This window comes from Rhipicephalus microplus, chromosome 1, assembly GCF_043290135.1.
Source record: "Rhipicephalus microplus isolate Deutch F79 chromosome 1, USDA_Rmic, whole genome shotgun sequence".
NCBI classification, from domain to species: domain Eukaryota; kingdom Metazoa; phylum Arthropoda; class Arachnida; order Ixodida; family Ixodidae; genus Rhipicephalus; species Rhipicephalus microplus.
In genome coordinates this window covers 188,144,150-188,171,090 of record NC_134700.1, presented here as the reverse complement: position 1 = coordinate 188,171,090, position 26,941 = coordinate 188,144,150, and the positions used below count along the sequence as shown (strand labels likewise).

Below are 26,941 nucleotides of genomic sequence, written 5' to 3'. Positions count from 1 at the left end.
TGATTATATCACAAAGTTACGACACAATAAAAGTCAAAACATGCGAGCAGCTTGAGTGTGGACGACGATAAAAATTAAAAAGTCATACGCTTTGTGGCAAAGTGCTATCTGTTGAACACAGAAGAAACCTATTTGCTTTCAACGCCACGCAAGCACAGCGACACGAAAGCAAAGCGCAACTGCACCCACCGCACCCACGTTGCGACGTGCTGCCGCGACGAGCATGCGCTGCCATTCGATGCTGTGCTTTGTTGACGGATTTGTCATAGTGAAAGCTGACACCTGCTGCACAGGGCACGATTGGCCAGTAGGCTAGCTACACTTCTGCGTTAATACGTGCGCATTCGTTACGGGAGAAAAGAAAAGCTTCAGGCCACAAAAAAAGTTTGTTGCACATTTCACAGGCTGAAACAAGGACAGCTTCTCCTCGTAGAGAGCGAAGTTCTCGAATAGAGGCTCCATAGCCCTGCCACTAAATTGAAGGCCAGCAGCGATTGAGCAGCAAGTTTATGGATACAGTCATGCGAAATTTTTCTTGTTATGACTTCAGTGACTTTTTTCTCTTGTGTAATGAACGCTCCCCACCAAATGGTGTCAACTTTTCTTAAAAAAAAAAAAGGTGGATTCATTATGCTTGTAAATACAGTATGTAGAAGTTCATACACCACAGTTAGCTAGACACAAACACTTACATAGTTCTTGGCATTGTCTATTCTCATTAATGTTGTGTCTAACAAATGCAACAAGCCCTTAAGATGTGTACACTTCGCTCCTCTAGTTAAAGTAAAAGATTTATGAATATGAAGATAGATGCAAGAGTGTTGTTACAAAAACTAATGTGTGGCTCGTTTCTAGGACTGTCTAATGTGGTGTGTGTCTCTGGACGAGTAACTCATGTGTGATGTTTTTAATAGCATGGAAGTCATGAGAAGTAATTTTAGACTGTTACAATAATAAATCACAGACACCTAAGCTATGCCTAGTCAATGAAATTGCTTTAACAGAGGCATGATAATTGAGACAGCTTGAACGATTTGAATTTTTATTAACGTCATAATGTCAGTTGCTGATACATTGATTACAGGGAATTTTCGGTAAATGGAAATCTCTAAAACAAAACTGCTGCCTAAATGAAACCAATGCTTCTAATATGAGGGGTTTTATGCTCAGTCTGCACCCTTATTCATCTCAGTAAACTGAACTCTTGTAAATGGAACATTTTTTTCTGGTTCCTTCAGGTTCTTTTTCAACTCTAGTGTATCTGTATTAACAAGGCTGGGGTGGGCAAGGGAGATTTAGCCTGGGCAAAATGCCAATTCACCTGCCCAAGAAATAATGATGATGATGAGATGAGGTCGCGGGTTCGAATCCCGGCTGTGGCGGCTGCATTTCCGATGGAGGCGGAAATGAAGGAGGCCCGTGTGCTCAGATTTGGGTGCACGTTAAAGAACCCCAGGTGGTCTAAATTTCCGGAGCCCTCCACTACGGCGTCTCTCATAATCATATGGTGGTTTTGGGACGTTAAACCCCACAAATCAATCAATAAAATTTTTGTGGCATTGAATTCGTGAGGCAATAAGCTCTTCCAGTGAATTAATTTCATGGTTACTTGAAAAAGTGTTTCAGGGCTCCTTTAAATCATTGTTCAACGTGGGAGCAAATGCTACACAATTTTTTTTTGTGTCATTCAGTGACTAATTGGAAATTTTTTTTCTGTTCTTTGCATACACATTCCAGCGCAGATGGGTGTTTCAGAAGGAAAAGAAGTAGGCCAATGGTTCGGCCCCAACACCATTGCTCACGTACTCAGGTAAGCTTTGCAGTCTATCTTGCTTAGTAGTATGCTCAAACCTTGATATATCAAATCCGAATGTAATGAAATATCGATTATAACGAAGTAAATGAAGAATAGTCTTGCAATAGACAGAGTTTTAGTAAAGTGCATTAACGAATTTTTGGTTATAACAAACTTATTTTCGTGTGTTCAACTTCGTTGTAGTAAGGTTTAAGTGTAGTTTGCAGACTAAACTGTGTTATGCATGGCAGATGGATGGCAATTTCTGAAGTGTCTTTCTGTTTCTTTAAAGGAAGCTGTCTACATTCGACAAGTGGAGCTCCCTTGCCATGCATGTCGCCATGGACAACGTTGTAGTCATGGATGATATAAGTGAGACAAATATTTTGTGGATTTTCAGGCCCTGCATTGGCAGTTAGGGCTCATACATTTGAACTTCATTATAACATCTATTTAGCAAAATCTGCAATATAAAAAGCTTCATTCTTGTACTGATCTTGGGGGCACTGAACACCTTCTGCAGCCAACTGTTATTCATTCGCAAGTAGATATTTTGGCCTAGAACACATTTTAACTTGTTCTCAGGGCAGTGAAATTATAATGGCCTTGGTACAGTCGAACCCACTTATAACGCTCCCAGATATAACGATATATACCCAATAGATACAAAACAACTACTGTATGAAATGAACATCCGGCCTATAATCGAGTATGCTTGCTCAGCTTGGGAGCCGTTGTTAAAACAAGACATCAAGGCTCTAGAAAAGGTACAAAATTTAGCTGTTAGGTTTGTTCTCAATAATTATAAATGGCAATTTAACATATCCCTTGCAGAAGAGAGTTTAAGGTGGGAAACTGGAAATGTGGAGGAAAAAGTGAAAATTAAAATGTTGTATGGCATATTTCATTCCAAAACAGGTATAGATAGAGATAAGTACATATTTCGACCGCATAACATCTCACCGCAACTTGACCATTCTAACAAAGTTAGAGAATACAAGTGCAGAACTCAGTCGTTTAGGAACACGTTTTTTTCTGCACAATATTACAATGTATTGTGTAACCCCCTTTGTTATGCTTTTTGATGCTGAGGGTACACTGATAAATAAAAATATCGATTATAACGACCATATTTTGGTGCTCTCAATATTTTCCTACGCAGTCCTTCGAAACTGAGTCCACATACAGCGAACATTTTCAAAACCTTTTACTTTTACAACAAACACTTCGGACACAGTCGTGGTAAAAATATGGCGCACAGGAAGTGGGAAAAAGAATGTTTAAAAAGGCATTCTAAAGCATGTGATTGGTGCTTGCTTGCACATACCCCGCTGCAGTATACTTGCAACAAAGATATCGTAGACAGCGGTGAGCACCACACGTAGATTTCAGACATTCTGAGCGATTAGTGATAACGACTTCCGCACGGTTGAAGTGGATAGGCGTCAAAAAAGAGCGATGGCGAGGTGACCGGTTACAATGAACGTGCACTGTTGACACATAGCCAGTAACCTTATCACAGTCATTTGCGGATATCTGCGCCGCGGAGTGACGAGTGTACGCCGCGTCACATTGTGCGAGGCCTCTTGCACATTTTGCTTGCAAAATTAGTCTTCATTGTGTTAAATGAACAGGCTACTCGCCGCACCCTAGCGCGATACTGCGTGAAGCATGCACGAAGAACGCACAAACGCCTATATTGGATTGCAAACAACCCAGCATTCGACGGCGAAAGCCAAGTAGCGATGCGCTGCATGCAACTAGCCAGGGATCATTGCTTCGACGTGGCGGTACTGCGCATCAGTGGTATGGCGTGAGCTCTATGTGAATGTAGTTCAGTTCATTTGGGAACATACAACAGGCGTTGTTTAGCACGTGTAAAGGCCTAAATGTAGTGGATAGTTTGTGAGCACTTAATGAGAATACACGGGAAAAAAACGCTTTAGCCACTAAGTGGACGTTTTTATGGGCGAGTCCATATGGAGCAAACTATCGATAGAACGGTCACTTATCTCGACATGTTCGAGTTCATTATAAACGGGTTTGTCTGTGCTATAGAATCTTGTGACACAAATCTTCATATAAGTCTAACCAGCGCCTTACAAAGAGAAAAACTTTAATATAAAGAAATGAAAAATGATGTACGCCTCAGTTGAGCATTCGAAAAAGTAATTAAGAAAAATGTGGCTGATCCCTTTTTCTAGGAATTGGTGTAACACGAAAGTGAAATGTGTCTTCACCAATGCACCTGAATGTTTATTGTGCATTGTTTTGCCACAAGGATGAAAGAATTAATGCAACAGCAACTAATTGCGAAGTAACGCAAAGAACATCAAGTAGCTCGAAACATGAAGCGCGCACGTCAAGCAGAAAACACGGATGAAATGAGTATACATAGGACGTGCGTGGACTGTCACAGCTTGATGCTCAAAACACGCTGTTCAAACAGAAAGGCACAAGAAATGAACATACAAGTATACACAGGACAAGAGCCAACAACAGTACTTCTTCGTGTATGCGCAGCAAAGAAATGTAATTTTCATGAGAAGACATAGTAACATCATTGTTTTCAGAACCTTTCTCTATTCAAGATGCAATAAATTCATTGCCCATTTACCAAAGCTTGCAGAAAATCTGAGTAAAACCTTACAGCGTTGAAGTTGGCAAATAATAATCACTGGTTTGTCTCAAGGTTAGTGCACTCCCACGGTGGAAGCAAAAGACTATACACATGTGTGTGAGTCTTGACTATACACATGTGTGTGAGTCTTGTCAGTGCTGTTGTGTGATCGCTTATATTGGATCAACAGATAAAGCTTTGGGGTTTCAAAGTCCTCCTTTCTTTAGTGGTACTTAAAGGTGGCAATGTGCTAAGAAGGTTGAACACTTTCTAGCCATTATGTTAAGCTCACCATCTGTGACTAAACTTGTTCCAGCTGTGCTATGGGGTGCACTAGCTTACATGACCCCTAATATGGAAGAGTTGAACACATGTCCTACTTGGTTTTTTCATGTGTGTCTACTCCTGCACTCGGGGCATGTCATGGGATTACTAGACGACACATTTTGAGGCATTACAAAAGCACATTTAAGCTGTCAAAAAGAAGCAGGCAAAATATCTTTTAGGTTTACAATGCTGTGAATGACGGTGCAATAAATTTTTCATTAAATGCAAATAATTAAAAAAAAAAAAAGATGAGCACACTTGTATCTACACCAGGTAGGCAAAAGAAATTTTTTTTTATGATGGCACAAAAGTGCCGACAGTCAAGAATAACTTGGACGCTGGAGCTTAGTGTTCTCAATCACTTCGCAGTGGACAAACAAGCAATGCCTCATGCAAAGGAACATCTGTAAGCCTATAAATTTGTCCTTTCAAACTATCCTATAACGCATACCACAAGTGGAGTTGTGAAGTGCCCATTATAACATTGGCGATGTATCCAGTGTGTGTCCCTAAGGCAATGCGTGTACGTGTCCAGCTGCCAAAGTTGGTGATGCTGCAGGAGGTAATGATTATCAATCATGACTGTGGACTTTGTGTTTGGTGGGCTTTTAAACAAGCCACCTGTTGTGTAACTCGCTTGTTTCCACTCTGCAGCATTTTCCGAGATGATACACACTTCTGCCACACACTTTTACATGTAGTAATTATGCACCTCTCACTACATAACACTTATAGGGTGTTCTTTTTGACCTAATTCTTAGCACTGGTGCAGCTTGCCATTCAGAAATCCTGCATTCGAATAATAGTGGAATCAAGCATCGTTATTTTGTTTTGTTTGCATCTATCTCGAATTTTAATGCGCTCGCAGACAATACTGCTTTTTCCCTCATAACCGACAATGCCGACACTGACTTCAGAATTATGGCAAAAGGAGCACTTTAACACTGTAAAATTAACATAGCCATGCAGTTGTTTTTTTTCCTCGCAGTTTCTCGAGTACAGTCTCTCCATTTATTCTGTAGCATGGTGAGAAAAACGTACTGTCGAAACAACACACTCTTTGGTCTCTTTTCGGTGTGGCTGAGAATGGCAGCACAGGAGCAGATAGCCAGAATTGAAATGCAAATTGGGAGGGATGCCTCAAATTGTTCAGGTCTAATTGCGTAGAATCAATATCTCTCTCCTGTCGGCTAATACCTTGACAAATAAATTACGATCCAAGCGAAAACTGCGTGCACGGCACACAATTATTTATTTTGCTCTTCACTATCCTTTCTCTTGATAGCCCTCCACTATTTGACATCTGCCAACTGCTCGCGCCATGTCAGTGCTGCGACGTATGGTGGCCGGCATGTTCCCTTTCACTGCCGCTAGCGGTTGTTTTTTGGATGTCCTTGAACTGGAATACTTACTAGATTGAACTCAATTGAGTTCAGAATAGTCACTGTTGCACAGTGACGTAAAAAACGGTGTCAAACTGCACTCGAAAGCGAAATTTCAGGGAAAATAGTGTTTATAAAGGTGCTGATTTTGAAAATGGGCATTTATAGGCACTCACGTGCATTTAGGTTTAAATGTCAAAAGTAGACATTTAAAGGCACTCTAAAGACACTCTTAATTAGACCTTAAATCTTGTTGATATGTCAAAATCGGGCGGTAGGAATACAAGGATCAAAATAGACATTTGTCTAAAACCTGGTTTCTAATGAATACCACCATAAAGTACGTAGGCTGTTCATTCTCTTCAGGCTTGAGCTTTGTTCAGTACAGTGTCCCAGTGCTGACGAAGGGAATATGGCTGAAATGGTTTTACGATTGCTGTCTCAATAAGAATGAATTAATTATATTTTCATATAAATACAGATTAGAGGAGTGTTTCGTGTGTTCAGTGCACTTTGCATGGCTGAAATTGTGTGTGCATGTTTATAGCTTATGTCGTTAGCCATCTGTAGTTGTTTGCTCACTTTTTCTTTCCAGGGAAAATATGCCGAGTAGAGGCAACAAACACAGAGGATGGTATTAGAAATCGGATGCAGCCACATGGTGGACTTGCAGCAGCACGTTCTTGGAAGCCTCTTGTGCTCTTCATCCCTCTGAGGCTTGGCCTAAGTGAAATCAACCCAGTTTATTATTGCGGCCTCAAGGTGAGAGTGAATGTGCTAATTGCACTCGGGAGGCTCGTGTCGTATTGTTTGCTGACGTCATGGCACAGGAGCATCCATTACAACACGCTCCTACGGTACCTGGTTTTCATGAATTGGATTATGCCCTTGCCCATTGGTTGAAGCACTGATGTATTCGGCAGCCAAAAAGCAACTTCAATGCTGTTCAGTCTGGTGACACTATTGTGTACACTGCAGTTGTCCAGCACTATTAACACTTTGGGGTTCTTCACACAAAACTGTCAATGCAACTTTTGAATCTAGGTTGCAAAAATTTCACCTGTCATCCACACTTTTCAGTTGGCACGGTAACGGGGAGATTGTTGATGTTCTTAATGCAGCGTAGCTTTCGAGCGTTCCCGATAACGAGAAGTGCAAGCACTCTGTCTCAGTCATGTTGGCGGCTAAAAGTACAATCACTCGTTCCGCACTTCTTTTTCTGCCGATACAAGGATCCCCTCTTAATGTCACTGTTTTGTCTGGTAATGCTTTGAAAAACAGTGCTGTTTCATCAGCGTTGAATATTTTATTGGGATCAGAGGCGGAAAGGTGGTCCAGTAGCTGAGCACTCTTTCAGTTGTTGACGGTGTCTTCACTCACGGCTCCTCTTTCGCGGCAAATGGTCTTGAAAACAAGGCAGTGTTTTTACCTAAACCGTGCATGCCATCCTTCCCACGCTCTGAATGAATTTGTGTCCATCATCGCTGCAAACTTTTCAGCTTGCGCCATAATCAGGGGTCCACTCAGCGGCAGGTTTGCATTGTGCGAGCTGACCACCGATCGAAGAAGGGCTTCTTCCAACTGTGAATGAGCTGCTGCTTGCAGCCGCTTTCACGATGTGCTGAACATCTCACCTTTAAAAGCCTGTGGAATCTGCTCTTCATTTTTAACATATGTACTGAGAGTACTTATTTTCCCATTAAGCTTCTTCTTCACTTCTTGTCAGGAGAGCCCATTTTTCAGGGCACGTGAAATTTCTACTGCAGTGTTTAAGTCCTTGGCCTTGTACTTGGGCCGCTTCGCCAGCATTGTCATCGGCTAAGAGTGTGATCACATGGGAATGCGGCACAAAAGCACCTATGACGTCCTAGCTAATGGAGCCGTATTGAATTGTTCCTGAACAAAACGGGGTTCAACTATGCAGCATGCCAATAGGAAAAAAAGCAACAAAAACAGCACCGCTAAACCTACACGCGAAGGCGTTCAATCAGTTTCAAATCAAGTCGACTATTCATGTTCATGGCGGTGCTGCGTTTGATCTTCACTTTTATTTCAATATGTTCTTTCTTCCTCTTCGAGCCTCGCCAGCAGCCCAAAAGTCGCCAAATTATCCGATTTGCTGTTGAATCTGTCCGAAATTATGAGTGCCCTGTGGCATAGAGTGATCCATATATTCGCAGGGATCAGCTAGCGTGTCCGGATTATCCAGATTTCCAAATTATCGACAGTCAAAGTAACGAGCTTTTACTGTATAACAAAGTTGCATCTTTCCCAAATATAAGTTTGTTACATCTGAAAATTTTTTGCAAAAGTATATTCTTAACCCTATCTCTATTGCAAGACTATTTTTAATTTTTTTCATTATAACCGATATGTGGTTTTATCAGAATTTTTATATCGAAGCCTATGTGTATTAGTAGATGGTGAAATTCAGTTCATGGATAAAAAAGGCTCATTTCAAATGAACACGCAGAAAGAAAAATTATTACTGCAGTGCCAACTAGCAGTTGGCAAACATGAAGTGCTTGATTGGCAAAAGGTTCTAGTTGTACTCAGATGCTTTCATTGTAGAGAGGGAGTGCCTCCTCGGTCTGGGCCAAAGAAGTACAGAAGTTCCCGTGGCTGCCCTGCAATGCTTTTTTCGAGGCGCACCTTTATTAGCAGTTTAAAGGGCAATATCGCACTGCCCAGTGAGCTCTTGTTAGAATGTGATGGTAAAAACAGCGTGAGCGTGTAAAGCATGGGATGAGAAAGGAACACGCATGAAGACACAAACGCTCATTATCAAGCCTTCATTTTCTGCGTTTGCCACATATTTATGCGTCATGAAACGCGGAAAATAAAAAGTTGATAGCGCTCGTGTCATATGTGTTCTTTTCTCATGTCCTTCACTCTTGTTAGAAGTCATTTTCAGGTGTGACAGTGAAGAAAAGAAAAAAAAAAGCCCCAATGTATAAGATGCAATATTCTTACATTTGCTATGATTCAGTGGCTCTGTCTGCTCTACTTTTTAGATATTTTGTTGGTCACCCCATGATGCGTAGATTCCGAGTCAGTGGCCATGCTAGTGTTTTATGAAAGATAGCCAACTGGCAGAAAAGGTGAAGAAACGGCAATGTACTTGAATTTAGTAGTCACAGGCTCTTTAATTGAATGACTAATTAGAAATGTCTATGGAGTGTTGGGAGCTTGCATTTCAGACGGTGAGTAGCTCTCAGGCCAGATGGTACTGTCACTCTCGCAGCCGATTCTTCATTAACTGTTATTAACAGTGAAATGCTTTCGAAAATAATTTCATGTATCTTTGAAGTATGAGTTAATGTAGGTTAGCAGTAGATTTATTTGGGGATTTTGTAGGAAAATGATTTAACATTGCAGTTGACCAGAGGTTATTATTATTCTATAATTGCCATTGGACGATCATGTTGATATCATTCAGTGTGTATCAGTGCAGTATTATGTGTCATGTTCTTATTTCACAAAGTTTGAAACCTTATCTGAGGTATGTGTGCCGTGTTATTTTCCTGGCGATTGAATCCACTGGTGGCATCTGAGCTTGTGCTTATTTGTGGCTTTCAATGTTTTCATTCGTTTTCCAGAGAACGTTTGCGTTGAAGCAGTCCCTTGGCATCATCGGTGGCAAGCCGAACCATGCACTTTACATCATTGGTGTTGTAGGTGAGCATGGTAGTCGCAGTTCTGTGTTTTGCTTAAGGCTTTATGACAGGCTTAGGCATTGTGGGAGAACGTGTAGTATGTATATCGCTTGGCAATGATTATGTCTGAAAAAGTTTAAAACATCTGCGTGTTGAAAAAGCAGTATAAAATCTTGGAGAATTCTGTGCCTTGACAGAATAGTGAAGGTCGCATGCCACGATTAGGTCACTGACCACAGTCCAATTCATTGAGGAATACGCAGTGCTGTCACTGGTGATGCTGCATGAAGCGGAATAGAAAGAAGAAATAGGAGAGGCTTGCGACATCTTGAAATGTGACACAGTCTCTCTCAGTAGTAGCGTATGAAAGAGTGCAAGCAAGGTAAACAATTCGCCCGTTCTAATTGAAGCAAAGGAGGAGAGTGTCTCTTGCTTCCTAGCAGCATGATCATAGGCTAGTTCAGGGGCTCTCGAAATTCCTGCCTCAGGGAATCTTTATGGCTTTTCCTGAGTGCCGCATGACCTATAACTAGGCTTGTGCGAATAGTGACTTTTAGGTTTCGAAGCGAATAGTGATTTTAGTTGAATAATCTTGAATTGAATTTCGATGGTGTATATATATATACATATATATATATATATATATATATATATATATATATATATATATATATATATATATATATATATATATATAGCACATTATAAAGGAAAAGGGGCATATTTTTCGTGACCAAACTATCCTGCACGATATTTTTTTAAAATTGAAAGAAGGCCTGTGCAAAAGTCATTTTTTTTTTTATCAAAGGAAGTGGCAACGACTTTGAATAGTAACAGAATTTGACTTTCGGAAGAACGCAAGTGATAGCCAGTAAAATATACTGCGTTTTAAAATTTGCTATACTTAGATCATACAAGTTGGTGTAATGAGATTTTAAACTGAATATAAAATGAACAAAAAGACAATCGACGTGAGTGTAATTCTTCATTAAAACTTTGAATTGGGGCTTTGCTGCAGTGCAGATTTCTCATGACTACGTGTTTTGACTGCTTAGCATGACTTTACTGCAGTGAAACCACTTTTACATGCGAACTAATACGCTTGGATAAGTGCTTTTGTGGCTTAGCTTCCTTTCACTGCAGTGAAACCATCTATACAGAGTGTTTTATGCAGACTAATATTCACCTACTCGTTTGTTGCAAATTATTTGAAATTATCGACACTTTAAATTCAATTCAAAGAAAATTTGAATACTGCATTGTTCATTCAAATATTCAAAGAATTCAAATATTCGCACAACTTTACCTGTAACCTATTCTTTAGCACAACAATCGGAAGCGGTGGAGGGAGAAGTTGGGAAGGTAGGTTATGACACTTCTCAATCAGCACAACCACAGCGTAAACACTAACAGATTGACCTATTACATTTAATATCAAAGGCCTAGGAATGCAACAGCTACGCCAATTGCGCGATTTCGATACTATTCTTCATTTTTCTGCCTAGCTGTGCCAAAATCATGAAGTCTGCCAAAATTGTGCCATGCTGAGCCTAAATGCCCGTACGCTAATTTCAGCATGAAATGAAGGCCACTTTGGCCACCTGTAGTTTGCGTCCTCAATCGATCCAGGGATATAGACGTGCCGACCCTTACCCTTTAAACCTTGACAGCACATTCGTGAAACGCGATCGACCTGATACAGTAACAACGCCGCGTGGCCGTCGGTCCGCTGATTGCAGCGGATAAAGAACTAAAGCTGGAAGCATATACCGCTGTTAGTGCACGTGAGCACCACGTGCTGCGAACATTGGCGTTGCCGGCTGCCACTTTTAGTTCCATAGCAACGGCGCATATCATAAATAAACAGAGATGTCGCCGGGCCAATGAGCACGTGCTTGTGCTACTTTATTTAGTCAAACGTGCCTTGCAAGCGTGTTTGACTAAATAACATTTGAAAAAAAGGGGGGGTGAGTGGGTGTTGTAGCGGCTCGAAAATTTTTCGGCCTTAACCCAAAAATTTCTCAAACTGTGCAGAACGCCACTTAAGCCACCTTTGCCGCAGCACACGGGTGACCTGCGGGTAAGCGTTTTAAGATTTGAAACGAGTTGTTAGCATTTGCCACAGACACTGTACAGTTTGTTCAATTACTCATGCGTGTATACGCAGCATAATTCTGAACACTAGTATGATCGCTGATGTCTAAAAAAGTTACTAGCAATTGTTAAAAGCACTGAACAACATTTGCGCAGCCCTAAAAAAAATCAAACCAAACTGTGCGCCAGTTTTTTTCCCACCCCTAACACATTTGAATACTCAGAGTCTGTCAAAGATTTTGACCGGAATTTTAAGTGCTAATGTGGACTTTATCATTGTTTGCCGAGTTGGGTGTTTCAAAATAGTTTTATTGAAATAGCAGTGCTTATATTCACTCTGCACGATTTATAGGATGTTAAATGGTTTGTACATATCTTTTTTCTAAACTTAAGCCTTTTGTTTGATACAATTAAGCCTCGTTATAATGAGATGGGCTATAACGAAATAATGGATATAACGAGCAAATTCTAATTCCCCTTGAAAGTCCCCATACAAACCAATGTATTCAAAACCTTGTTTTAACGAGGCAAAATTTGCCTGTTATGGGATATAACGAACAAATTTTGTTAGGAAGTAAAATTTTTAGCCGATGTCACTACAGTGCACAACGCGAATTCGAGACGGCGCTCAACGCGAGAATTCAGCAGTTCAAAACTCCCGCCACGCGCCCTCCAGCAACGCGCGCAAAGCAGACGGCACGCGCTGTTTCCGGAAGAGAGGTCGCTACACGTGTGCCGCATGGCTACCACGGACAGCGGAGCGCTCCGCAGCTCCGCGAACGTCTCGCCCTTTTCTTTTCTTTTGTGTCTTCTTTACATTCTCCCTCTCCCCTTTCTCATGGCGCTGAGGCGCGCTTCCCAATCTTACGTACCCCCTTCCCCTTCAGTAACCGGTTCCTAGAGGGCAGCGCAAAAGAGCGCCCCTTCTGCCCCTTCCTCTTCACAGTCACTTTCTCTGCAAGTGTTGTCGCCCGCCGACGTGAGCCGCGTTGCTTTTGCGTGCTTGTTTCTTCTCTTTTTTGACTGCTTCCGCCTTATCTTTTATCGTGCTGCGCTCGTGATTCCAGCAACATGAATGCGCCAGGCGGGAAGCGAAAGCGCATAACGCTAGATCAGAAGGCGGCTATAATAAGAGCCGTCGAATCGGGGACCAAGAAAGGCAACGTGGCTAGATACTTTGGCGTATCGACGAGCACACTGTCAACCATCTTGAGCAAGCAGGAGTCCATCATCGACGCTGTTGCACGTGGCGTGAAAGGAAGCGCTAAGAGGATGAGGGCACCTGCCTTTGAAGCGGTCGAAAGGGCCGTTTTTAAATGGTTCTTGGACACGCAAGCCGTGAATCTGCCGGTGAGCGGCGCCTTGCTGCAAAGAAAAGCGAGAGACTTTCCCTGCATCATGGGCTATGACAACTTCGTAGCAAGTTCGGGTTGGCTTCAACGCTTCAAGGAGCGCCACGACATTGTCGAGAGAGCGGTCTGTGGCGAATCGAAATCTGTCGACGAAGCAGAGGCTACCAAGTGGGCGAAAGAAAACATCGGGCGGCTGCTAGAAAAATACAGCGCGGAGGATATTTTTAACGCGGACGAAACCGCTCTCTTTTTCAAGATGTTGCCGCACAAGACGTTAGCCCTCAAAGGCGAGCCGTGCCATGGCGGCAAACAAAGTAAGCTGCGGATCACTGCGCTACTTTGTGCAAACATGACTGGCTCTGAGAAGCTGCCAATTTTCGTAATTGGCAAAAGTGCATCCTCTCGCTGCTTTCCCCTGGGGAAGAGGCAGCTCCCAGTCAAGTACGTAGGCAATCGCAAAGCCTGGATGACCAGGGAGATTTTTTCAAAATGGCTTTGCGGATGGGACGAGAAGCTAGCAAAGGCGAACCACAAGGTGTGCCTTGTTTTAGATAACTGCACCGCCCACCATACTGCTGCCGTGCTTCAAAACATCGAGCTGCTATTCCTTCCTGTCAACTGCACAGCAAAAATACAGCCGCTTGACCAAGGCGTGATTATGTCGCTGAAGGCAGGTTACCGCAAGCGTGTGATAGACAAGCTCCTGCTCAACATGAGGATGAAGCGAGACACCGATGTTGACTTGTACGCTGCGCTCGAAATGCTTCAGGCGGCGTGGATGAGTGTGACGGCGACCGCGATCGCAAACTGATTTCGACACGCCTAATTTGCCGCCTTACCAGACGCCAGCGATGAGCCATCAGACGAGCCTACTGTGCCGGACGGTTTTGCCACATCAGACGAAGTCGCTGCATCATAGACGGCACTTCGTGACGCCGGTGTCGTGCCTGACAGCGAGTCGTTTTGCGACTATGTGAGTGCGGACTCTGAAGTGGTGGCAACGGAGCAGCTCCTGGATGACGATACTGTGCGCGCTGTCAGTGATCGTAACGAAACTAGTGACGATGACTCTGTCGACGAACAGGAGACAAACGTGCCGACGGCGTGGGAGGCGTTAGACGCGGTGGACGTACTGCGCCGCTACTTCGGCGCTCACGAGGACGGCGGAGATGGCTTGAACGTTGCGGCCCCAGCTGAGGGAGCCATCGTTCGCATCAGGAAGTTGCATCAACGTCCAATTACGGACTTCTTTGCAGCTAAGTCTGCCTGAAATGCAAACTGTGTATTTTGAAGTGCATTAGAACAGGTGCATGTCTTTTTCCTTTTTATTTGGGAATGTGGTTATTTTGTTGTATACCACCGTGCGGCAGGATGCTATTTCGCCCGCTATTTTTTTGGGGGGTAAGTACAGTGCATAATATTTGCGGTAAATGCCCGCTACGGCTATAACGAAATATTGGTTATAACGAGCAAATAGCGGCGGCCCTCCAATTTCGTTATAACGAGGTTTAACTGTACTGCTCCAAAGTTGGTTCTTTGTGATGAAAAATTCAATTTTTTCTCCTATAACTTGCTCCGAATTCGGATTTCAGCGCTCCAAAAGTCACAGTCTGCAGGGCCAAAAATTGCTCCAAATTCTATTTTGGCTGTCGCACCCCTGAAGGCCATCGCTGTTGATGTGGAACTTTATAGGACATGTATAAAATACATTTATGCCACTCAGTGAGTCGCATCAAGTGCCCATCAACCATGCACTGCTTGCTTCAGTCACTGCAGGCCGCAAATACGGTTGAACCCAACTATATAGAATCCGTTTACATGATCATTGAATTATTCTGTTAATCGAACAAGTTCTGAACACGGTATAGTTTCAGTAAGCATATTATAGCAAAAATTATGGTTACATCAAACAAGAATAGCAGCAACTCCCAATATATCGAATGTCAAGTGGAGGCAAAAGTGCCCTCAGAAGTTGGCTTTTCCTCGTAGCATTGGGGAAACATAGCGCTTTTTTTCACCGCTCACTGCAAAAGTGGCTTTACCAGGCGGCCCATAACTTGCTTTCCCTACCGTGGCTGCACCGCATTAGTCGAGCTGTCCGTCACCCTTTTGCACAAAATTATCCTAATCCACCTGCAGCGCTTGCTGAGACAGTAAATCAAGGCCTCTTGTACTCTCATCGTGCGAGCGAGCGAGTAGTGTGAGTTATCTCCCTGCATTTCTTGTTCGTTGAGCTTAGCACTGTGGACCTGTGCTGCGATGACTAGCTTGAAGCGACGATTTGCCTTAAGTCGTGAAGCTCTAAATTATAAATCGACTCGAACCTGGTGAGAAAAAGCCTGACGTCATGGCAGCATGCAATACTCTGAGGAGCACTCTCAGCATCATCTTGAAGATTAAGGTGGAAATTAGGAACAAAGCAGACAATACACCCGGGGCCTGTGGCGCTTGAGGTGTATGCACGGCTGTGTAGGAAAACGTTGAGGCAGCCTTGTACAAGTGGTTCGTCGACATTCGGTCATGTAAACTCTCCATGGCCGGTCCCATTATCTAACAAAATAGCAAATAACATTGCTTTTTTCCTTGGCAAGGAAGGTTTTCAAGGTGGCTTTGGTTGGCTACAGTGGTTTAAAAAAAAAAGGCACGAGATTGTTGGCGGAGCGGTTATTGTCAAAAGCCAAGCTGTGGACATTGACAGCATGAACAAATGAATGTAAAAAAACTGGCCCAACATTACAGCAAGATATGAACTCAGGGATATCATTGACGCCGACGAAACCACTCTGTTTTGGCAAATGCTTCCAAATAGGACACTTGCGTGTCGGGGTGACAAAACTCGCGGCAGCAAAGTGAACAGGGCCCATGTATTCGTGTTGTTGGCAACGACTTTGGGCGGATCAAAAAAGCTGCGGCCCCTAGTTATAGGCAAAAGCAAGTTGCCGCAGTGGCTTTGGAATGATCTTTCCCTTGCAGTGACTTACTGGTCAAACACAAAGGCATAGATCACTGGGTAGCTTTTCAGCAAGTGGCTGTCATCATGGAACTATGATTTGATGAGTGAGAGCCACAAAGTGTGCTTGCTTGTGGGCAATTGTTCATCGCACCGCTGCAGTGCGAGTCTCAGCAGCATTGAGCTGTGTTTTTTGCCTCCAAGTACCACGTCAGTTCTGGAACTCCTAGATTAAAGCATAATACACTTGCTGAAAGCCAGCTTTTGGAAGTGCCTGGTAGAAAGACTGCTGCTAAACTTTTTTGTCAGCAGGGAGCTCGAGATTGACTGGCTCAATGCTGACTGGCCCTTTCTATGCTGAGTGGATGCTGGGCAGACATTACGAACGAAACCATTTGAAAGTGCTTCAGAAGTGCCAGCTTCTATGTGCCCGATAGACAGACTACTGCTAAACCTTCGTGTTATCAGGGACTCTGTGAAAATTTTGATGAGTGCAACGAATCCATTGCCGGTGTTGCTGAAGTTTGGAGCGAGCTGTCGAGCTGTTAAGGTTTCCAGAATCTGTTGACGGATCAACAGTCAATGAGTTTGTGTTGACAGATGATGTCACGAGCATGGGTGAGCTTGAAAATGAAGACTACATTGCAGACATCATATCGAGCGCAAGGAAAAGCAGGCACAATGACCAAAACAACGGCGATTCTTTGCTCACATCCTCAGGGGTGATTGGTGCTCTCACACTACTCCGGTGATTTTGCATGAATGTGAAAGTTTGCGGCCTTGCCTGCTCCGACTCTTTAGACCATTTTAAGAAATTCGTGCTGTCTCAGGTAGCAAAGTTGGTTGATTGGTGCTCTCACACTACTCCGGCGCTTTTGCGTGAATGTGAAGGTTGCGGCCTTGCCTGCTCCGACTCTTTAGACCATTTTAAGAAATTCGTGCTGTCTCAGGTAGCAAAGTTGCTTGAACAGAAAAAAATGGAAGATTATTTCAAGCACAACTAACTATCTTCCTTCAACTAGCTTCGTCAAAAAGTGCTTTTATGAATGGTATGTGAACTTATGATGTCCAGTTTTTTAGCAGGCTTATGTTGAACTGACAGGTGTTTTTTTAAGAGTTCAATATATCCGGGTTAAACTGTATTGCTATAAACTCTGAGGCAGAGGCTGGAAATCCTGGCTTTAGTTGCAATTGCTTCGAAACTACCCTTCTGCAGTTTAGTAGGATAATCATAAGATGAACAGGTGAACTGCCTCAGACTGGCTGGCCGACGTTTCGATAGGAGGGCCTATCGTTTCGGGAACAGGTGTACACTGCTATTGTCGGAAACCCTTTCTGGTAGCCAGATGCGCTGATCGTCTGCCGACTCCGAAGCTTTCGGCTCTTTCACATGTTCGTGTCTGAAGCGGCCACGTCGTTTGCAGCACACCACTCCAACTTAGCGCTTTACTTTTTTTTTTTCTTTTTTTCCCTACTGTCTGAGAACATTTTTGAATCACTATCACCTGACTTGAAGTGAAGTGAGGACGGCACTCTTCTCTTTATTATATTTTGCTTTTCAGACAGCGATCATCAACAGGGACACACGCCACCACCATGATATGACGCCACTACTAACCCCTTTAAAACTAACACGCCAAGGATGACACGGCACCTTTGAAAAAAATAGGCCTTCTTATCGAAACGTCGGCCAGCCAGTCTGAGGCACTTCACCTGTTCATCTTACGATTATCCCACTATGTTCTTTTCATCTGTCGGCTCCCATCAAGATTTTGGACTTCTGCAGTTTGTGAGACCACAGCACAAAGCTACTTTCGGGTTGATAAGATAAACACATTGGTGCACTAGCGTGGAAGTCATTAGATGTGACACCGTAGACTCCTTTGGTGCACATGCTTGCGCGAGAAAGAAAAAAAAATGTCCATATACAGAGGGTTGTGCCACAGGCAAAGCTATATCAGATGCAATAAACCGTCTGCACAATAAAGCTCTTCCTAAAGCGGCTTTTAAATTAATATGCCTCATCCACATGTTTTTGGGAAAGAACCAACCCACCCCTTCATTAATACTTGTTTCAACATACTCGGTGTTTTTATTATGACTTTTCAAGACGTTCGATGTCACTGGGGTGAACAACTGGCCCACAATCACGTGCCTCCATTGTACACTTTGGGGTGTCCGAGGGATGTGAGGTGAAAGATCGTAATGCGTTCAACGCAGCGCACGGCGACAGGATGCGACAAGAATCTAGGAACTTGTGGGGGTGCTGACACCCCCCCTGTAAAGTTGTCTGCGCCGTGTGGCGCACGTGTCTCGCCCCAGGGCGTTATTTCGGTGGTGACCACCACCGGGCGATAGATGGCGTTGTGTTCGCTTTGAGTACCACTGTTGGTAGAGTGGTAGCGCCGGTGGTGGCCCCTGGCGGAAGGCGGGCTTTGGTGGTGGGCGAGCGTTGAGCGAGCCTCTTCTGCGCGTGGCGGCTGCCGCGAACGGTTGTCTGTTGCGCGGGTCCCCGGTGCTCGGCACCGCGGGCTTCGCGCCGGGGTCCCGCGTGTAAGGTCAGGCGTTGGCGACGCCGCCTTGGGTATGTGCTAGTGTGTTGGGTGTGTTAGTGTGGGTTTATCATGTTATTGTGTGTTTAGTGTGTCCCTGCGTTATGTTGTTTGTATAGTAGCGTGATAATGGAAATTGATGTAACATTCGGCGGACGATATCGTCGTCTAAATTAGTTAATAAATGTATGTATGTTGCGTGCTTTGTACCGACCGTGTCTACTGTGTCCGTTCACTCCAAGAGCGTGGCGGTGCGCGCGTTCGCCTCGCCGAGACCCCACACTGGCTGCCCAACGTGGAGCTCTTGGAGTGTCGGACGACAGTTCTTGCGGTTCGGTACAGGGATTTTGTTAGAGCCGGAGTAGAGTAGGCCTAGGGGGGACTTCTTTGCTAGCGTCGGTGGTGTGCTTTGTGAGAAGCGAGGAGATTGGTTTTGTAACGTGTTTCAATTTGTCGGCAAGTTGACTTTCTATTTATTTTTTTTGCTCGCAAGTGTTGTTATTTTTTGTTGTTAGTTTTCAAAAACGTTGTTGAATTAGGACGAGAGCCATGCGGTCCGCATCCTGGGGTGAGCAAGGCCTAGAGCACGTGGTTTGTAGGCCAGGCCCGAAGCGAGTGAGTACGGAAGCCTCGTGGGTGGTCCGATTTTCTGTGAATAGCTTCTTCTATCTCTTTGGGCTCAGGGAGCCGGGCGTCGTTGCTGACTTGTATTGCGGCTCGACGCCGAGGCGTCGTGACACCGCCCGGGGCGGTGGACGCCGATCGCTCGGTAAGCTGCTGTGTGCGGCGAGCGATAGGGCCACCTCACAGAGTGGACGTCTCCTCGCGGCTGCCTCTTCTGCGCCTAGGCTGGGTGCTGGGTGGATGCCGGTTGTTGCCGAGCGACTCATTAGGCCTAAGGCTCTGCGCAGCCGCCTGTCGCACGTGGCACAACTAGGTGGATCGTAGCGTTGAGGTGTTGCGCTCTGCTTCCCTCACTTTTTTTTTTCTTGTGAGCACGAGTTAGGAAAAGTGATTTTTGTTTTTATTTTGATGGGCGTCTCGGCCGCCACCGATGTATTAGCTAGCAGTACTGACCACCGTACCACGTGGCTGAAAAGCCTGAAGCTCCCTCCCTAGGCCGCGCTCCATTGTTTCTTTCGAGTTTTGTTTTTTGTTGATGTATTCAGCGGGAGGGATGTCATCCACGGCCGGCTGTCCTGCATATCGTCAGCGTCACTGGCCAGGAATGCGGTCGTGAGGTCGGGCGATGGAGATGCCTGGGATCTGCGCAACTGCCTGCAGTCCGGCGCCCTCGCGAGTGCTGGTCGCAACTGGAAGACGTGTCGGTGCTAGCGACGGATCGTCGCGCCGACGGCAAGGTTGCTGTTGCGGGGCCGGTACTGAGGTGAAGCCTAGCCGGACAGTGCAGCAGTGTCGACCAGCGGCGGTGTCGTGGTGCAAGGACATTGTGGTCGTGCGATATTATTTTTTTGTTAAAGCTTGTGTAGCTATTTTTTGATTTCGGGGTATGGTTTGATTTAAGGTTGGGGGAATGTGGGGGTGCTGACACCCCCCCTGTAAAGTTGTCTGCGCCGCGTGGCGCACGTGTCTCGCCCCAGGGCGTTATTTCGGTGGTGACCACCACCGGGCGATAGATGGCGTTGTGTTCGCTTTGAGTACCACTGTTGGTAGAGTGGTAGCGCCGGTGGTGGCCCCTGGCGGAAGGCGGGCTTTGGTGGTGGGCGAGCGTTGAGCGAGCCTCTTCTGCGCGTGGCGGCTGCCGCGAACGGTTGTCTGTTGCGCGGGTCCCCGGTGCTCGGCACCGCGGGCTTCGCGCCGGGGTCCCGCGTGTAAGGTCAGGCGTTGGCGACGCCGCCTTGGGTATGTGCTAGTGTGTTGGGTGTGTTAGTGTGGGTTTATCATGTTATTGTGTGTTTAGTGTGTCCCTGCGTTATGTTGTTTGTATAGTAGCGTGATAATGGAAATTGATGTAACATTCGGCGGACGATATCGTCGTCTAAATTAGTTAATAAATGTATGTATGTTGCGTGCTTTGTACCGACCGTGTCTACTGTGTCCGTTCACTCCAAGAGCGTGGCGGTGCGCGCGTTCGCCTCGCCGAGACCCCACAAACTGCACGTGATGGAGAAGATAGTAACTGCTTTCCCAGATCAAGGGGCTTCAAGTTAAATTTTCTTGTACTCCTGCTCTAATAAACTGCTGTAAATGAAGTAAGAATGGGGGATGCTTCAAGCTTTGTCAAAATGTAAGTGTAGTTGTACCTTCTATTAGTTTTCTGTTGAACTTTCTACTGATGTTTACCTTCAATTCCGCGTTCTCGGAATGTCTGCATTGCATTAGAGCTGCATGTTGCTCTATTTCTGTTGTCATTAAAGAAAAAAATCCCAGAGACGCTTAGAACACCTCAAGAATCTGAAGGGGAAAGCCTAGTTCGACATTCTGCTTCTCTTAATTTGCTGTTGAACTTTTAGTTGATCTGCTTTTGCAGCAGTGACCTCCAGCAATTCTATGTTCCCAGAACATCTGCCATTTTAGGACATGTTGTTATTGTTGGAACGCTGCCGCAGCTTCATCTACAGCCACTTTTTTCTCGGAAACAGTTATGACAAGTGGTGTTTTTAGTGGCTCTAACTTCTGACATTCCATGCGTTCTTGGTATTCCCCGTTAAGTATGACTAGGACAAGGATGACTTGGATGTACGGCTTGCAAGCTCACAAAATGATTTCTGTGCCTCATGATGCCCTAATTTTTTTAAGGTTACAGATATTTTAAATTGTTTTCATGAAGTGCACTCTCGCTAACACTTCACAATCTTCAGCTGTACAACAAGTCTTGCTCGAGATGCCAAGGAATTGGATACAGACATGTATAACTTCTCATTTTATTCTCTGAGAAGTGAGAAACCCTGGATGCAGTGTTGGCAAGCCTTAGAGTGCACTGCCTAATTTACACAAACCAATATGTTTCTCCTCCCAGTTTTGCATCACACAGCGATGCAAATAGTGTTGAAGTGGGAGCAGTGTGCTTTGGTTTTACAGGTGTACTCCATTATTGTAGTTCTCTATGGAGCACTGACTGATGGTTGTTATATTGGAAGGCTCTAAATTGGAAATGTTCACGGCAGTTTTTGTAAACGACAGCAGTGTTGTGCCATTGACTGTTATGTTGCTTTAAGGAATGGTCGTGGGTCTTAAAAAAGGTATCTTTATTTATTATCCTACTGTCATGAAAATTGCCATGCATGCGTACAACTGAATGTAGATTTCAAATCTTCAAACAGATTTAAAATATCTCATTTAAAAAAAAAGTAGTGACAAATTTTCACACTATATTTAAGTCATTTCCTACGCGTCGTTATGGTAACCCTCAATAAAAAAAAGTTAGTTTTCAAAACTACATGTTTCCTCTGAATGGTTCATGCCACAGGCTAAAGCAAACTAGATGCCAAAACGGCAATTTCTTTGATCGGAAATAGTTTTTTAACTTGAAAGGTAAAAATGAACTTCCAGTAATTTGCTGGTATTTATCATAAAATTACAAATCTATCAAGGTCGAGCAAAAAAAAAAAAGCTTTGGCCCATAGTTTTAGTGCTGCGGAAAATAGTGGTACCAAGTTTGTTTTGGTATCTTCATAGAAACTTGCTCAAAACTTTAGTAAAACAGATTCACTTCATAAAAATAACAATGGCAAAAAATTTTGTTTTCAGTTTTTAAAACATTTGTAATTTTATATATTAAGCTTTTAACAATGAAAAATGGTATTTTGCCATAATATAAAATTTTTCCAAAACATGCCTTCAATTATATATACCTCAAATCGAAATTTTTTAAAGTCAGCATTTTTCACAATTTTGTGCTATTTTAAGACCCTCATCCCCCCTTAATGTGACCCTTTTCCCATTTGTGTTCGAGATTTAGTACAACATAACCAGTGCTCCAGTTCAGATGAATTCAAGCCATCTGAAATGTTTCGTGATGTGCTCGATCTTTCTGGCTAGGTGATGACCTAGTGTTCTTGGACCCGCACACCACGCAGCTTGCAGTTGACCTAGATGTAGAGTGCCCTGAGGACGAGAGCTACCACTGTGCCCATGCCAGCAGGATGGACATTGGCCAGCTCGACCCATCCATTGCTCTAGTGAGAATCGAGACGACAAGACAACGCTAGCATGTCTTCATTCTCTGGAACTAGCCATGTAGAATACTTCATTAGTGTGATATATCAAGTGCAATCAATGCATATTTAAAGGGCTTTTGTGGTACAGATTGTAGGCTTACTTCTTGTTAAATATATATTGGGTATTCCAAGCCAGCAAAGTTTGACATTAGGTGTTTAGATTACATGATATCAAGGCTGCATTGTACACACACGAAAAAATGTCAGTGCAACATGATTTTGAAGGGCTTCCATAACTTGTGTTTATTCAAAGTAGTATGCGAGTGACATGGGCCTGATCTGGTGGCAATGAGGCCAATTAGGATTGATGTTCTTAACTGTAGTTGGCTTCCTTGCATGCGATGGAGAAGTGAGCACACTGCAGTCAAGGAATCGTTTAGTTTTTATCTCGGGGGGGGGGGGGGGGGATAGTGATGAAAAGTGCCTTGTGTTGTTTCACTGTAATGTTTGTAAAATGACACTTTTGTATAGCCCAAGTTAAGAAGTATAGAAATAACTGATTGCAACACAGATGTGATGGTTGAGTGTCCGGTATATCAGCACACACATAGGCATGTGGTATAAGGTACTTTTTAGCTGCAAATGACAGTTATACATGCATTCACTTATACTGTAAATGTTGATTTGTGGCTGTTTTAGCATACTAACTGTTCTAACATAGTTGCACAAGATCTTTTTCTTAGTCATTATGGAGCCTAATGTATTTGCTAACTGCTTTTCAGTCAGAGTGCCTTTTTTATATGCCTATAGGTCATTACTCAGTACAATCATGTTTTATCACATAAAGGCTAATAAACCCTTAAACTTGCTGTGGCCAACACCACATTCTATGAAAAAAGATCTTCACTTTTTCTGTAAGCATAAAGGCCCATCAATTAGTGATTCTGTCTTGGGAGTGAGTTCAGAAATGTCTTAGCAGAAAGCATTGGAAATACAGACCAAATGAGTTGCTTCTAGCTTATGCCACCATGGCAGCTATTGTGCGTTTGTTCCATGTAGTTGTTTTAAAATGCTCCTTGATATCACTACTGCTTGCTGTTGCACAGTCATAGCAGAGAGCTGACGTTTTCTCACTGTGACAAAAAAGAGAGAAAACTGCTGGTAACTCATACTTTGTGCCAGAGAATCACATTTATTTCTTGTCGGCAATAGCGCAGGTCAAGGGACGAAAATTTAGGTGGGGAGTTCAGCATGTATTACTGACATTTAGTGCTTTTTATTCCATGTTCCCGAAAGCTGGTACCAGTAACAGCAGTAATTATTTATAACTGATTACAGAAATTTTGTGATATTTCTCAGTTATGCTTTTTGATTTCAGTCTGGGTAGTGTCCACCTCTCTTGAGTAATTACTGAAGCTCATTAAGTAAAGTATTGCAACACGCCATGACAATATTTAAAAATTGTTTTTACATTATAAATGTCACACTTTTGCTCCAAGGGCAAAGCACTGATTGGATTGCAGCAAATTGTAATATTATAAGCAGCTAACCCCTTTAGCATCTGATCTGGCCCATCTGCACAAAACACTGGCATAAGGGAACGAGGTTGCTGCAGCAAGCAAAGTGTTATATGGCACTAAAGAGCATGCTTTGTGTGATGTAACTTCCTCTGACATTGTAGTCTGTACTGGATCATGGCTACTGGTTGAGTAAGTGCTGATCACAACGCAAAGCATGGAAAATGTAGAAATATTTATGAATGCCTGCTGTTTGGACTTATCTGGCATTTCTCAAACACCACTCAATACATTTGTCTATGCTTCAGTGATGCCTTGAAGCCCATTCCTTGCTTCCTTTCTTTATCAGTGCTTCTACATGGCCACAGAAGCAGAGTTTGACAGCTGGTGCAACTTGGCACATAAGGTGAGCTCCTTTTTCATTTCCTTTATATTTTTAAAAGGCTGGCCAAAGTTTTTCACTTTTTCAGTTTATTGGAACTGAAATAAATGTTGGGATATTCATGTTACAGGCACCCACACTTCAGCACACATTTGTGACACTTTGAGATCTGAGTAGGCTTGCGAATGACAGATATTGTATAGGTGGATATGGTGAATGTTACTTTTAATTTTACATTGTTAACGCTTGTTGTGTTAAATGGCTTACGTGCTCACGTGAAAGTCTGTGCACATTGTGCTTAGCAAGATGATGGAGTTAAGATTCAGAGGGGGCCTGTATCTTAGTTTTCCTAGAATATATTCAGTTCATCAGATCTTCGTTCTAAATTCCTTAATTGACTCTGGCTTTCAGCACTTGATTAGCCACATGAAGCAGCCATTGTTCGAGATCACAGAGCACAGACCTCTCGGGTGGCCAGACCTTGCAGAGGATCAGCAGCGGCTTGATGAAGAGCCTCAAAGCACTGGTTCGTGGTTCTTCTTTTGGTTTACTTCTCAACTTGAATATAAATTAAAATCTCGTTAATTTGAAGTCACTGGGGTTGCAAAAAATCTTCAAATCAACAGAACATGGAAAAAGTTGGATGCAAGCTACTTGCAAATATTGAAAGAAATCAGGACTGATCGTTTGCTGCGTGCTGGATAATTTGCAGCTCCAATGGTTATGTTTTTCCACAATACCTGGTCTTAGCCACAAACACAAAAGAACAGCAGGCCTCGCTGCCGCTGCCGAAAAAAGTAAAAAAGAAAAATAACACCATCTCTCTCTAAAGGGAGCCACATGTAGATGTAAAAGAGCGGGTGCTAATGCTTACACTGGCGGCGGCATTGACGTTGGTGCTCATCGCAGCGTTGCGCAGGAGAGAAACCTATGGAAACACAAAGAATGCATTGATAGACTGATCTTTCCTACTGGGACATGCTAATTGCTGCTAATGGGCAATGAGAGACATAAGACTCCAATTCGAGACAGGGACCTGCAGTCCGCTTTTCGTTAACATGTACGCTACGAATTTTCAATGTTTAACAATGCACAGGAGAAATATCTCACCGGTACTACCTTTGAGGTCAAGATCCAGTGCCTATACTATATACGGGGTAGCCAGCGAACGGTTGTGCAGTGCAAGCAGTCGTTTTTTTTTTTAATCAAGAAACTCGCTAGCAGACGCTTTCTGCGTCGTCGTTGTGAGGTGATAGAGTGGCGAAGCATAGGAGAAAAGGGGGACGGAGCGCATATGCGCAACCGCTTTATATTCACACTTGAAGGAGAGGAGACTAGAAGAAAGCAGCGTATGCACCACCAGAGCAGAAGCAGGAACGCAGGAGAAGCACAAGCATGTGGTAGGAAAGAAGTGAGGAGAAGAGAGTTGCTCACGCGTAGTGTGAGTGGGACATGTTGCCTGCTCCTTGCTGCACCAGCACATCATGATGCGACCATTCTTTCTGGTAAAATAAAGAAGTTATTAATGGCCAGTGTGACAGAATTCACCATATGTTTTGGCTGGTAAATGTGATCTCTGAAGCTTTCCAGCTTAGTCTTCGAAGTAGGCGTTGCAGGCAATAACTCCGCCAGCAGTGCAAGTGGGCAAATTTTTGGAGCAACCGGCAATTGGAAATTCACATACATTGCGAAATCTGCTAAAACTGCTCTTTATTAAATTTATTTACAGTCCTAAAAAGAATGGGTAAATCATGAGGCGCTGAGGTAGCTAGAATCATGCCATATGCTGCCCGCGCGTCACGACTATGTCGCAGTGAAACTCATTTTGTTAGCCACCGCCGCACGTTTTGGTTGCCCACGAGACTGCTTTTTTTTTTTACACGCAAGTTAAATCCCAACAAATGCAAGCTAATGACAGTCTCCCGCCAGCTCAATAGCTCCTCAACATACAAACTGGGTGATGTTTCTCTTGGCCAAGTATTGTCATACCGGTACTTAACCCTTACTATTTCTTTCAATCTAATATAGAATGCTCATATTAATGTCATCACGAACAATGCTAACCGTACATTGGGATACATGCGTCGTAATTTTAGCAAATCTTCAACTTTCTCTCGAGATGCTTCTTTATAAAACCCTTGAACACACGAAATTTGAGTACGGTGCTGCAATATGAAACCCTCACCATGAAGA

General features: G+C 43.7%; 1 protein-coding gene across 6 annotated transcripts in view; it reads left to right on the top strand.

Annotated features, from left to right (window-relative positions):
- The window catches only part of Atg4a (Autophagy-related 4a), a 57,366-nt gene that overhangs the window by 17,899 nt on the left and 12,526 nt on the right, over window positions 1-26,941 (top strand). For 5 of the 6 annotated variants that reach the window (XM_037430054.2, XM_075888828.1, XM_075888820.1 and 2 more), the window contains exons 6-12: window positions 1,738-1,810; window positions 2,088-2,167; window positions 6,720-6,886; window positions 9,724-9,802; window positions 22,731-22,870; window positions 24,716-24,772; window positions 25,160-25,274. In XM_037430054.2, the coding sequence (XP_037285951.2) occupies window positions 1,738-1,810; window positions 2,088-2,167; window positions 6,720-6,886; window positions 9,724-9,802; window positions 22,731-22,870; window positions 24,716-24,772; window positions 25,160-25,274 (711 nt within the window). The remainder of the gene's footprint in view (window positions 1-1,737; window positions 1,811-2,087; window positions 2,168-6,719; window positions 6,887-9,723; window positions 9,803-22,730; window positions 22,871-24,715; window positions 24,773-25,159; window positions 25,275-26,941) is intronic. The other variant, XM_075888839.1, reaches the window with a different exon arrangement.